The 13,370-nt window shown below is 40.7% G+C and overlaps 2 protein-coding genes across 4 annotated transcripts; both read right to left on the bottom strand.

The window, feature by feature from the left end:
• Window positions 1–1,236: 1,236 nt before the first annotated feature.
• On the bottom strand, window positions 1,237–7,233 carry LOC108443749 (eotaxin-like). 3 transcript variants are annotated; one of them, XM_017724593.2, is made up of 6 exons: window positions 7,128–7,232; window positions 5,025–5,122; window positions 2,975–3,098; window positions 2,409–2,678; window positions 1,843–2,112; window positions 1,237–1,546 (listed from the first exon to the last, which is right to left on the bottom strand). In XM_017724593.2, the coding sequence occupies exons 2-6, from the start codon at window positions 5,086–5,088 to the stop codon at window positions 1,435–1,437; spliced, it is 840 nt and encodes a 279-aa protein (XP_017580082.1). In that variant the 5' UTR covers window positions 5,089–5,122; window positions 7,128–7,232; the 3' UTR covers window positions 1,237–1,434. The 3 variants fall into 3 exon arrangements, with proteins under 3 accessions (XP_017580082.1, XP_017580083.1, XP_017580084.1); XM_017724594.2 differs by having other exon boundaries at window positions 5,025–5,149; window positions 7,128–7,213; XM_017724595.1 differs by lacking the exon at window positions 1,843–2,112 and having other exon boundaries at window positions 7,128–7,233.
• A 3,099-nt stretch (window positions 7,234–10,332) lies between these two features.
• Window positions 10,333–12,114, bottom strand: LOC108443750 (eotaxin-like). Its single transcript, XM_017724596.2, has 3 exons — window positions 11,944–12,114; window positions 10,926–11,049; window positions 10,333–10,629 (listed from the first exon to the last, which is right to left on the bottom strand). The coding sequence occupies exons 1-3, from the start codon at window positions 12,005–12,007 to the stop codon at window positions 10,500–10,502; spliced, it is 318 nt and encodes a 105-aa protein (XP_017580085.1). The 5' UTR covers window positions 12,008–12,114; the 3' UTR covers window positions 10,333–10,499.
• Between the last annotated feature and the right edge of the window lie 1,256 nt (window positions 12,115–13,370).

Genomic DNA, 13,370 nt, shown 5'->3' with positions numbered 1-13,370 from the left:
GCCATCAAGCCTCTCCAACTCATCCAGAATGCGGCAGCACGGCTCGTCTTCAATCTCCCCGAGTTCAGCCACGTCACCCCGCTGCTGCGCTCCCTTCACTGGCTTCACTGCAGCTGCATCAGATTTAAAACTGCTTGATGACAATGGTGAAATCTCGAACTGGACCACGAGCCCTTTGAGTACAGCTCGGCTTGACCTGCCATCCTTCAAGGTGCGTGGAAGACAAGCATCAAGACCGTTCTCTGTACTGGAGCACAGGTGGTGGAATGAACTCCCACTGGCTGTCCGTACAGAATCTCACTGTCTTAAAACGCCGGCTGAAGACCGTCTCTTTATACAGCACTTAAATACAGCAGTGAGTTAAATATTGATTGTAATTGTGCTGTATTGTATTGTAGTGTATTGTATTGACTTGTATTGTGTGGTATTGTATTGTAGTCTATTATATTGAGTTGTATTGTAGTGTATTGTATTGTGTTGTATTGGATTAGATTGTATTGTGTTGTATTGGATTGTGTTGTGTTGTATTGTAGTGTATTATATTGAGTTTTGTTGTATTGAGTTGTATTGTATTGTATTGTAGTGTATTATATTGAGTTGTATTGTAGTGTATTGTGTTGTATTGTATTGTAGTGCATTATATTGAGTTGTGTTTTATTGTATTGTATTCTGTTGTATTGCATTTTAGTGTGTTGTATTGCACTGTTCTGTTTTCCACTCGGTTCCTTTTCTCTGGGTATCAACAGTGACTCTTTGTTTCTAGCAGTATCTGAGCTCAGGACCGTCTTTCTCTCTAACCTGTTGGTAAACAGCAGAGACACTTTCTCTAGATAGACAAAGCACTTCTTGTAAGTCGCTCTGGATCAGAGCGTCTGCTAAATCCTGTAAGATGTAAATGAGGATCATGTAGAAAACAGACCTGATCCGAGGTCATTCTGTTGGTTTAAAACCCAGTTATGTGATGGAGCATCATGTGTGTGTAAGAGTGCAGTGAGTGGAAAATCCCTGACGTTTCAGACACAATCAGGCTTTTACAGCAAACTGCTACACTTTCATCATCAGAGGAGGCTTTGATTTATACTAATCCAAATCCATTGGGCTTTACTGTGAACCTCTTCAAAGACATTTATAATGTACATTTTACTGTAAAATAAGTTATAAATATGTGATAACTATGTTATGTTACTGTTATATTAATATTAAGTCACTAAAACATCACCTGTGCGAAGTACAACACTGGAGTAAAATCAGCTTTATTGTAGAAACAGAAATAGAAATGATACATGTGTGTAAATATATTAGACAGATCATCTTGTTCTATGGTGTTATGTACATTAGTAAAATGCATTCATAACATTTTACTGTTTTACTGTACAAACATAATTCTACTGTAGATAATATTCAACATGATCAGCTTCAGGGTTTGGAGGATGTTTAGGGTTTTGATGTAGTAGATGATTTTTTCTGGTCCAGTTTTTTCATGTGACTTTGGACCCAATCCCAGGAAGGATCCACACAGAAGGTCTTTCCACCAACCATCTGAAATCTGTGATAAAGGAAAAGTGACAAAACTCCATTAATACAGCAGATGAACACTAAGCTAACAGAGCTGGTAAACATGCTCAGTGTGTACATGTGGCCTAATTGACATTGTTGGTAATAATTCAACATGAAAATTAATTCTAATCCACAGCACTAGAGTCTAAAATCAGCCTTTAATGTCGTCTCTGTGATGATGGGTTTGGGTTTATCAGGTTTCCTAGTTAATTACAGGTCAGTTCAGTTCATTCAGTCAGTTCTACATGTTGATTGTGGAGACTCTCCTGATCTTGTGATACTCACACAACAGCTTTTATGGGGCAGCTGCTGTTGGTCCACCTGTAGGATTCAGTGCGCGCCAAGGGAAGGAACCGCAACTTAGTCAGCTTAGTACAGCAATCATTTGAGGAGTGAGCGGCTTCAGGTGCTTGAGAGGAGTGAACATTTTTGGAATTGGGTTTGTGTTGTTTTGATGCTGTAGATGATTTTTTCTGGTCCAGTTTTTTCCTGTGACTTTGGACCCAATCCCAGGAAGGATCCACACAGAAGCTCTTTCCATTATCCATCTGAAATCTGTGACAAAGGAAAAGTGACAAAACTCCATTAATACAGCAGATGAACACTAAGCTAACAGAGCTGGTAAACATGCTCAGTGTGTATATGTGGCCTAATTGACATTGTTGGTAATAATTCAACATGACAATTAATTCTAATCCACAGCACTAGAGTCTAAAATCAGCCTTTAATGTCGTCTCTGTGATGATGGGTTTGGGTTTATCAGGTTTCCTGGTTAATTACAGGTCAGTTCAGTTCATTCAGTCAGTTCTACATGTTGATTGTGGAGACTCTCCTGATCTTGTGATACTCACACAACAGCTTTTATGGGGCAGCTGCTGCTGGTCCACCTGTAGGATTCAGTGCGCGCCAAGGGAAGGAACCGCAACTTAGTCAGCTTAGTACAGCAATCATTTGAGGAGTGAGCGGCTTCAGGTGCTTGAGAGGAGTGAACATTTTTGGAATTGGGTTTGTGCTGTTTTGATGCTGTAGATGATTTTTTCTGGTCCAGTTTTTTCCTGTGACTTTGGACCCAATCCCAGGAAGGATCCACACAGAAGGTCTTTCCATTATCCATCTGAAATCTGTGACAAAGGAAAAGTGACAAAACTCCATTAATACAGCAGATGAACACTAAGCTAACAGAGCTGGTAAACATGCTCAGTGTGTATATGTGGCCTAATTGACATTGTTGGTAATAATTCAACATGACAATTAATTCTAAACCACAGCACTAGAGTCTAAAATCAGCCTTTAATGTCGTCTCTGTGATGATGGGTTTGGGTTTATCAGGTTTCCTGGTTAATTACAGGTCAGTTCAGTTCATTCAGTCAGTTCTACATGTTGATTGTGGAGACTCTCCTGATCTTGTGATACTCACATAACAGCTTTTATGGGGCAGTTGCTGCTGGTCCGCCTGTAGGATTCAGTGCGCGCCAAGGGAAGGATCCGCAACTTAGTCAGCTTAGTACAGCACTCTAGTGGGGTGCCGGCACCTTCAAGAGCTGAAAGAATTCAACATGTAGTGCTTCAGGCCCACAGAGCTTTACCGTATCACAGAAGGAGACTCCAGCACTTATAATAGAAGTTTAGGCTTAAAGTGGCAATTCACCAAATTTTCCCAAATATCATCCACAATTCATTTGTTTAAATGCCAAATAAATAATTTTCAGTGGTTTTGTGTGAAATTCTTCATTCTAGAGAAACTCCATTCTAGATCAGTCTTAACAGTCAAAATTGTACACAGTGGTGGTGATAGGAACCAAACGTCAGTGGTGGACAGTAACTAAGTAAATGGAATTCGTTACTGTACTTAAGTAGTTTTTTCGTGTATCTGTACTTTACTTAAGTTTTTCCATTCTGGGCGACTTTTTCCTTTCACTCCACTACATTTCAGAGACTAATATCCGACTTTTTCCTCCTACATTTTGAGAAACTTCCTTTTGGTTTCTGTGTGTATAAAAACACAACATGTCAAAACGAAAGAAGCGCAAAGCCAGAGCACCAATCAGGGCCCAGCGGTCACTTTGTTTAGAGCTGGTTTTGACCTGTTGGTCATACCGACCCAGTGCAGCACGCGGTTCAACGTCAGCGCAGCAGCGTAAAACTTTGGGAGAGTCTGTTCAACATAAATGATGAACTAACCTAACTTTGTGTAAATAGAGCTCAATATAGAAATATGTCCACATATGCAGTCGAGACTGACGCGGCTTTTTTCTGAATTTCTACAAACACCATTTCATTTTATAGTAAATGAGTTTGGGCTGGTTTATGTTTATGAACAGACGCCTACAGATCAACATAGTAAAGGAGCTCATCTGTGATCCTGAGTTTAAACCCAGTTTTTATTCAACTTAAACTTGGAACTAAGTTGTAAATAAATCTGGAACTGAAACTTTGCTTGTGTGTAAAAAGTGATTTCAGAGCCACTCGGTTCTCCCTGATGGAAACTGTTTACCTTCAGTGTTTTGTGCTTGTGATCATTTTAATAGACGTCAGCGTCACTAATTAATGACGTTCTATTAAAAGACTGGTTTACCAAGAGAGACGCTGGAGGACTTTCACCTGAAATGAGTTCATGAAGCCAGTCTGGTTATAAAAATGATAACAGGACATCAGAGCCAGAATTACTCTTTTAGTACTTTTACTTTATACTTAAGTACATTTGAAGGTAAATACTTTAGTACTTTTACTCAAGTGGAGGTCTAAAGGGAGGAACTTCTACTTTTACTGGAGTGATATTTTACCTTGGGTGTCTCGACTTTAACTCAAGTACATAATTTGTGAACTTCATCCGCCTCTAAAAGCTCCCTCACAGAAAGTTCCTACATGAAATGGTTATGAATTCACTGCCTGATGGCTGAGACGCTGTTTTGAGCCTCAGACTTTTCACTATTTCATCATCGTCAGCATTACAGAAGACAGGTGTAGGTTCCCTGGTGGTTTTGGATAGTTAATAAAATACATGGCAACTTCTGGTTCTTATCATCACCACTTTACATAAATCTGATGAACCACGAACCATTTCACACCAAACCACTCTGAATGAGTTTTATTTACACCTCAACCACTGATATATGCAGAAAATTATGAATCTAAACAACATTGTGTTAATTGTTATCCCAAAATTAGTTTTCACAATGCAGCACATTAAATGTGAAAATGAGCTTCGAACTCATCATATCGTTTTCTATATTCTGACCAATCACAGTTCCAGACAACTGTTTCTGTGAATGTTCTAATGTATTAAGCCTTTAATGTAGTTCAACTAAAGCAAATCCTTTGTTACACAGAAAAATGCAGGATATCCATCACCGTCAAATTACTGGCTGCCAAGACAAATACACAAAACAATATAATAACAGAACCAGCAATTTCTCCATATCATGCAGCCGTAGTAGCCAGAACTGGACAGAGCGTCTGATACTCACCACTGTAGACCTGCTGGACAGAGCAGAGCAGCAGCACCATCAGCAGAGCAGACAGAGTCCTCATTCTAGCAGAAGAGGTTTCACCCAGAAAGACGGAGCTGAGGAGAGGAGAGAGGAGTCCAGTGCTGGATGAGTGACCAGCACTCTGTCATTTATACAGAGTGGGACCAGGATCACCACATGGCTGAAATCCACTACTAATCAAGCATTAATCAAGTATCTCAGTAGCTCTGCTGTCGTACTGACCTTCCTCTGTAACACCTATAACACCAACATCATTTCTGTGTGGAAGAACAACCTCAGCGTTTTTCAGACTTTGCAGAGAATTTGACCAAGAAACAGAGCCGCACATCATGCCACAATTTTTCTTAATAGTACAGTGGTCTGCAGTTAAAATGACTTGTTTTGTTGATTTTCTACATTAAAATATAACAACACATAATCTACAGAGAACAAACTTAATAAATATTCCACAGTCAACTGTCAGTGGGATTATAACAAAGTGGAAGTGATTGGGAACGACAGCAACTCAGTGACAAAGTGGTCGGCCACGTGAAATGACAGAGCGGGGTGAGCGGATGCTGAGGGGCATAGTGCGCAGAGGTCACCAACTTTCTGCAGACCTCCAAACTTCATGTGGCCTTCAGATCAGCTCAAGAACAGCGTAGAGAGCTTCATGGAATGGGTTTCCATGGCCGAGCAGCTGCATCCAAGCCTTACATCACAAAGTGCAATGCAAAGCGTGGAATGCAGTGGTGTAAAGCGCCGCCACTGGACTCTTGAGTAGTGGAGACGTGTTCTCTGGAGTGACCAATCACACTTCTCCATCTGGCAATCCGGTGGATGAGTCTGGGTTTGGCGGTTGCCAGGAGAACGGTACTTTACTGACTGCATTGTGCCAAGTGTAAAGTTTGGTGGAGGGGGGATTATGGTGTGGGGTTGTTTTTTAGGAGTTGGGCTCGACCCCTTAGTTCCAGTGAAAGGAACTCTTAATGCTTCAGCGCCAAGAGATTTTGGACAATTTCATGCTCCCAAATTTGTGGGAACAGTTTGGGGACGGCCCCTTCCTGTTCCAACATGACTGCGCACCAGTGCACAAAGCAGGTCCATAAAGACATGGATGAGCCAGTTTGGTGTGGAAGAACTTGACTGGCCTGCACAGAGTCCTGACCTCAACCTGATAGAACACCCTTGGAATGAATTAGAGCGGAGACTGCGAGCCAGGCCTTCTTGTCCAACATCAGTGTCTAACTTCACAAATGTGCTTCTGGAAGAACGGTCAAAAATTCCAGTAAACACACTCCTAAACCTTGTGGAAAGCTTTCCAAGAAGAGTTAAAGTTGTTATAGCTGCAAAGGGTGGGCCGACATCATATTAAACCCTATGGATTAAGAATGGGATGTCACTCAAGTTCATATGCGTGTGAAAGCAGACGACTGAATACTTTTGGAAATTTAGTGTAGATATTTTCACTTTGTATAGCTATGCCTCTCTAACATTTTAAAGTGGACTGTATTATATATATATATATATATGTACAATCTATGTAACAGAGGGGGGTTTGCTGGTCATTTTGGAGCATATTCTGCAGGTCACTATGGAGCAGTAATGTGATGTGTTATTGCATTTCACGTTTTTCCACTTTAGTGATTTCTTTTGATCTTGGCATGAGCTCCTGTCCATAATCCAGACCTGTAAGGAGTCATAATCTGCTGTTATATAACTGATAGTGGATTTATTCACTCCCCCAATATCACAGAGAGCCAGACAGTCATAACTACCAGTGTGTGAATCACTTCAGCTCAGTCTCTGTCCTTCTCCACCTTAAGGAGCCACACAAAGTCACACAGTGAACTACAAGCGTTTTAAGCTCTTGAACAGAAGAGCCGTCGTGTTTACACCGCTAGCCGCTCGCTAAGCTCCCCAACTTCACCTTCCTGTAACGAGTCACATACGCAGCCGTTAGTCCGCGGTTCACAGGCGAACCACCTAAACTTCCCCACAGGAACGGTTTCTAACCGCAAACACACACAAATATGCTCGACATGCTGAACTGATACGAGAGTAAATCAACAGAGTAAAGACAGAAGACAAATAACTCACATCTGTAAACGCGTTAGTCGGCAGTAAAGACCTGTTTTTCAGACTAATGGGCAGTCATGGAGAGTCGATTCCGCCAGAATCGATTCTTTGATTGCCCCACAGCTGGAAAACGGGATTTAATCTTTGCCAGGGACTCTAAGAGTCGAAATGTTTGGAGTCGACTCCTCGTGTTTTTTTCACCGTAACTCGTTCGAGGGACGTTTCGTCCTTTTTCTTCGGGGTTATAAAAGTTGTAAACAATGAGCAGAATCGATACACAGAGTCGATACACAGAGTCGATACAAATCCACAGAACTTCCTGAAAAGGGGTGAAGCTTGTTTGCTATTCTTTCAAGTTTCCGTTCCACCTTAAATGGCGCTGCAGTTGCATCACGGATATGAATCAAACTCCAGCCTCGTGAAAGAGGGACAGGAGAAGATCCACCCGGTTCCTTTTAGAGGAATTCAGACCACAGTAATGACTTTCTCACTGCATCACTCTGAGTTTCTCCTCAGTCCTCATTCAGCAGAATAAGCTCAATTTTTATTACATTTCTACAATTTGGATCTCCTCAGAAATATTTAGGATGGATTCATCTCTGCTGTGTCCCGTTTTCAATGGCTCTGGTGGTCTGTTGGTTAAAATGAAGCCGATTAAGTCGAGAAGTTGACTCCACCGATTCTTTCGGAAGCGTTCAAGAGTCAGAGTTAACTCTAGAAATCAGGGAGTCGTGCCAACAATACTGAAATCCTGGAACCAGAGAGGATATGTGAGGCCGAGAGGCAGGGGGGACTCATTCCAGCCCTTAACAGAGACCCTTTACCCATAGACCTTCCTCCATAGACTCTCTTCCAGAGACCCTCCTCAATAGACCCTCCTCCAGAGACCCCTTCCAGGGGAGACAGTAATTCCTGGTGTGAAAATAGGAATGTTGTGTGAGCGAGGAGACCAGAGACTCTGGCTGTGTTCAAAATGACCTACTACTACACTACATACTGCCTACTGCACTAGTACATACTGTGCTCTGCTGCTCTTCACAGTAGTGTCTCCTTACCTTTCCTCAGCTCTCCAATCATTGCTCACCAGGCATCACTATCCGCTTTCCAGATCTTTTCAGGTGGCTATATTGATCAAGAGACGATTCTGCTGAGTTTATAAAATAGTACCATGACAGAGAGGAGGGGAGGAGGGGAAGAGCAGAGAGGAGGTTGTTTTCTGTCCGTCTCCAAAGCCAAAAAAAAACAATGTTAAAATGTCAGATTTGTATCTGTGTGTTAAACCTGCTTGGTTTCCAGGCACGACTGCTTTCTTTATCTGAGACTTCAAAGACTAAGAATTATAATAAAAATAACATCTACAAAACCTCATATTTCAAACTCACCACGTCTAGAGAAAAATTATGGATGTATAATTAAAAATGGAAATTTTACAAATCAACTTTAAGTTGGCTTGGCAAAGCTGGCTTAAGTTGGCTTCATAAAGCTGGCTCTAGAAAAACCACAGCAGGTGGTTCTGGTGGTGCTGATCTCTGAGAACTAAAAAGATATGTTTGTAATTATTTAGTTCAATAGAGAGAACATACGTATACTGAATATAGGAGAACATCAAAGTGCTTCAGATCTGAAAACATCCACAGGTGTTTCTGTCCATCCTTCCACTGTGAGAAGACCACTCAGTGCTGTGGGTCTGAAAGGATGTGTAGCTGATCAAGAAGAACCTCACTGAGAAAAGGAGACGGACCCATCAGACAAAGAAGCTGAACAATGGACTGACCGCCCCAGAGTCCAGACCTCAACACCACTGAATGGGTTTGATCACTTCAGAAAATCATCAACCAGCTTCTAAGACTGAGCTTTGGAGGCGTGTCTGCAGATTCTTTGAAGAGCTGAAAGTGAGTCTCCTGGAAAGAGTGGAAGCTGGAATGAAGGGAAAGAGACTGACTGACCCTCACACAGCTGAGAGTAGAGTTAGTTGTTGAGGCGTCTCTGTGAATATCTGTTTAAACGTCCAGTGTGTGGAAGTGTAAGGAAAAGGTGTCTATTAAGTTGAACAGTGAATGTGTGTAAATTACAGTTATCGCTTGACTTCTGCAACTCGCTCTTGGCTGGTCTTCCCATGCCAGGCCATCATGCCTCTGCAGCTCATCCAGAATGCGGCAGTACGGCTCGTCTTCAATCTCCCCAAGTTCAGCCACGTCACCCCACTGCTGCGCTCCCTTCACTGGCTTCACTGCAGCTGCATCAGATTTAAAACTGCTTGATGACAATGGTGAAATCTCGAACTGGACCACGAGCCCTTTGAGTACAGCTCGGCTTGACCTGCCATCCTTCAAGGTGCGTGGAAGACAAGCAGCAAGACTGTTCTCTGTACTGGAGCACAGGTGGTGGAATGAACTCCCACTGGCTGTCTGTACAGCATCTCACTGTCTTAAAACGCCGGCTGAAGACCATCTCTTTATACAGCACTTAAATACAGCAATGAGTTAAATATTGATTGTAATTGTGCTGTATTGTATTGTATTGTAGTGTATTATATTGAGTTGTATTGTAGTGTATTATATTGTGTTGTATTGTAGTGTATTGTGTTGTATTGTAGTATATTGTATTGAGTTGTATTGTATTGTGTTGTATTGGATTGTATTGTATTGAGTTGTATTGTATTGTATTGTATTGTGTTGTATTGTATTGTATTGTATTGTATTGCACTGTTCTGTGTTCCACTTGGTTCCTTTTATCTGGGTATCAACAGTGACTTTTTGTTTCTAGCAGTATCTGAGCTCAGGACCGTCTTTCTCTCTAACCTGTTGGTAAACAGCAGAGACACTTTCTCTAGATAGACAAAGCACTTCTTGTAAGTCGCTCTGGATCAGAGCGTCTGCTAAATCCTGTAAGATGTAAATGAGGATCATGTAGAAAACAGAACTGATCCGAGGTCATTCTGTGGGTTTATAACCCAGTTATGTGATGAAGCATCATGTGTGTGTAAGAGTGCAGTGAGTGGAAAATCCCTGACGTTTCAGACACAATCAGGCTTTTACAGCAAACTGCTACACTTTCATCATCAGAGGAGGCTTTGATTTATACTAATCCAAATCCATTGGGCTTTACTGTGAACCTCTTCAAAGACATTTATAATGTACATTTACTGTAAAATAAGTTATAAATATGTGATAACTATGTTATGTTACTCTATTATATTAATATTAAGTCACTAAAACATCACCTGTGCGAAGTACAACACTGGAGTAAAATCAGCTTTATTGTAGAAACAGAAATAGAAATGATACATGTGTGTAAATATATTAGACAGATCATCTTGTTCTGTGGTGTTATGTACATTAGTAAAATGCATTCATAACATTTTACTGTAGATAATATTCAACATGATCAGCTTCAGGGTTTGGAGGATGTTTTGGGTTTTGATGTTGTAGATGGTTTTTTCTCAGGCAGGTTTTTCATGTGACTTTGGACCCAATCCCAGGAAGGATCCACACAGAAGTCCTTTCCAGTAACCATCTGAAATCTGTGACAAAGGAAAAGTGACAAAACTCCATTAATACAGCAGATGAACACGAAGCTAACAGAGCTGGTAAACATGCTCAGTGTGTATATGTGGCCTAATTGACGTTGTTGGTAATAATTCAACATGAAAATTAATTCTAAACCACAGCACTAGAGTCTAAAATCAGCCTTTAATGTCGTCTCTGTGATGATGGGTTTGGGTTTATCAGGTTTCCTGGTTAATTACAGGTCAGTTCAGTTCATTCAGTCAGTTCTACATGTTGATTGTGGAGACTCTCCTGATCTTGTGATACTCACACAACAGCTTTTATGGCACAGTTGCTGCTGGTCCACCTGTAGGATACAGTGCGCACCAAGGGAAGGATCCGCAACTTAGTCAGCTTAGTACAGCACTCTGGTGGGGTATCAGCACTTTGAATAGCTGAAAGAATTCAACATGTAGTGCTTCAGGCCCACAGAGCTTTATCGTATCACAGAAGGAGACTCCAGCACTTATAATAGAAGTTTAGGCTTAAAGTGGCAATTCACCAAATTTTCCCAAATATCATCCACAATTCATTTGTTTAAATGCCAAATAAATAATTTTCAGTGGTTTTGTGTGAAATTCTTCATTCTAGAGAAACTCCATTCTAGATCAGTCTTAACAGTCAAAATTGTACACAGTGGTGGTGATAGGAACCAAATGTCTGCCTCTAAAAGCTCCCTCACAGAAAGTTCCTACATGAAATGGTTATGAATTCACTGCCTGATGGCTGAGACGCTGTTTTGAGCCTCAAACATTTTTAAAGCACATGTTGATGAGGTACATGCAGGCGTTGTTGAGCAAAATGTTGTTTTCAGGCTTTTCACTATTTCATCATCGTCAGCATTACAGAAGACAGGTGTAGGTTCCCTGGTGGTTTTGGATAGTTAATAAAATACATGGCAACTTCTGGTTCTTATCATCACCACTTTACATAAATCTGATGAACCACGAACCATTTCACACCAAACCACTCTGAATGAGTTTATTTACACCTCAACCACTGATATATGCAGAAAATTATGAATCTATACAACATAGTGTTAATTGTTATCCCAAAATTAGTTTTCACAATGCAGCATATTAAATGTGAAAATGAGCTTTGAATTTATTAATTTTTAATGCGTTAAGCCTTCAATGTAGTTCAACTAAAGTAAAAATGCAGGATAACCATCACTGTCAAATTACTGGCTGCCAAGACAAATACACAAAACAATATAATAACAGAACCAGCAATTTCTCCATATCATGCAGCCGTAGTAGCCAGAACTGGACAGAGCGTCTGATACTCACCACTGTAGACCTGCTGGACAGAGCAGAGCAGCAGCACCATCAGCAGAGCAGACAGAGTCCTCATTCTAGCAGAAGAGATTTCACCCAGAGAGACGGAGCTGAAGAGAGGAGAGAGGAGTCCAGTGCTGGATGAGTGACCAGCACTCTGCCATTTATACAGAGTGGGACCAGGATCACCTCATGGCTGAAATCCCCTGATGAATTAATGTTTTGTACATTTCTCAGTAGCTCTGCCACCGTAACGTCCTTCCTCTTCCCTAATAGAAACACTACTTCTGTTTGGAAGAACAAACTCAGCTAATTTCAGACTTTGCAGAGAATCTGCCCCAAGAGACAGACCTGCACTGAACAGAAACTCTTCCTAAAAGTTTATGCAAAAGTGCATATTATATGTTTTGTTGAATTTCTTTGAAAAATAAGTTAACACATCCTTCAGAGTGAACACGCTCAAATTTGGCATCTGTAGGCAAATATTACTGCACAATTTCTAGTTATTTGCTAAGTTAATAACTTACTATATACTCAATAATAACTCAATATGTTCAATTCAGCAAGTAAACAATAACTGTGCATTAAACGGGTGTGTTACCTTATTTTCAAATCATTGACCAAAGGTGGACAGTAACTGTGATTAGGCAGTAACTCAGTAAATGTAAAACGTAATTAGTTTCTGTACTTTAGTATTTTTGGTGTATCTGTACTGAAGTTTCTCCGTTCTGGGCGACGTTTTCCTTTCACTCCACTACATTTCAGAGTCTAATATCCGACTTTTTCCTCCTACATTTTGAGAAATCTGTCGTTCCTTTTGGTTTCTGTGTGTATAAAAACGTAACATGTCAAAACAAAAGAAGCGCAAAGCCAGAGCACCAATCAGGGCCCAGCGGTCACTTTGTTTAGAGCTGGTTTTGACCTGTTGGTCATACCGACCCAGTGCAGCACGCGGTTCAACGTCAGCGCAGCAGCGTAAAACTTTGGGAGAGTCTGTTCAACATAAATGATGAACTAACCTAACTTTGTGTAAATAGAGCTCAATATAGAAATATGTCCACATATGCAGTCGAGACTGACGCGGCTTTTTTCTGAATTTCTACAAACACCATTTCATTTTATAGTAAATGAGTTTGGGCTGGTTTATGTTTATGAACAGACGCCTACAGATCAACATAGTAAAGGAGCTCATCTGTGATCCTGAGTTTAAAGCCAGTTTTTATTCAACTTAAACTTGGAACTAAGTTGTAAATAAATCTGAAACTGAAACTTTGCTTGTGTGTAAAAAGTGATTTCAGAGCCACTCGGTTCTCCCTGATGGAAACTGTTTACCTTCAGTGTTTTGTGCTTATGATCATTTTAATGGCAAAAAATCTACAAAAATACATATAAAATTTTAAAGACCTTTCAATGTGAATAAGACTTCTATAAAACTGAAA

This window comes from Pygocentrus nattereri, chromosome 8 (genome assembly GCF_015220715.1).
Source record: "Pygocentrus nattereri isolate fPygNat1 chromosome 8, fPygNat1.pri, whole genome shotgun sequence".
In the NCBI taxonomy this organism is placed as follows: domain Eukaryota; kingdom Metazoa; phylum Chordata; class Actinopteri; order Characiformes; family Serrasalmidae; genus Pygocentrus; species Pygocentrus nattereri.
This window is presented reverse-complemented; position numbering and strand designations above follow the sequence as displayed.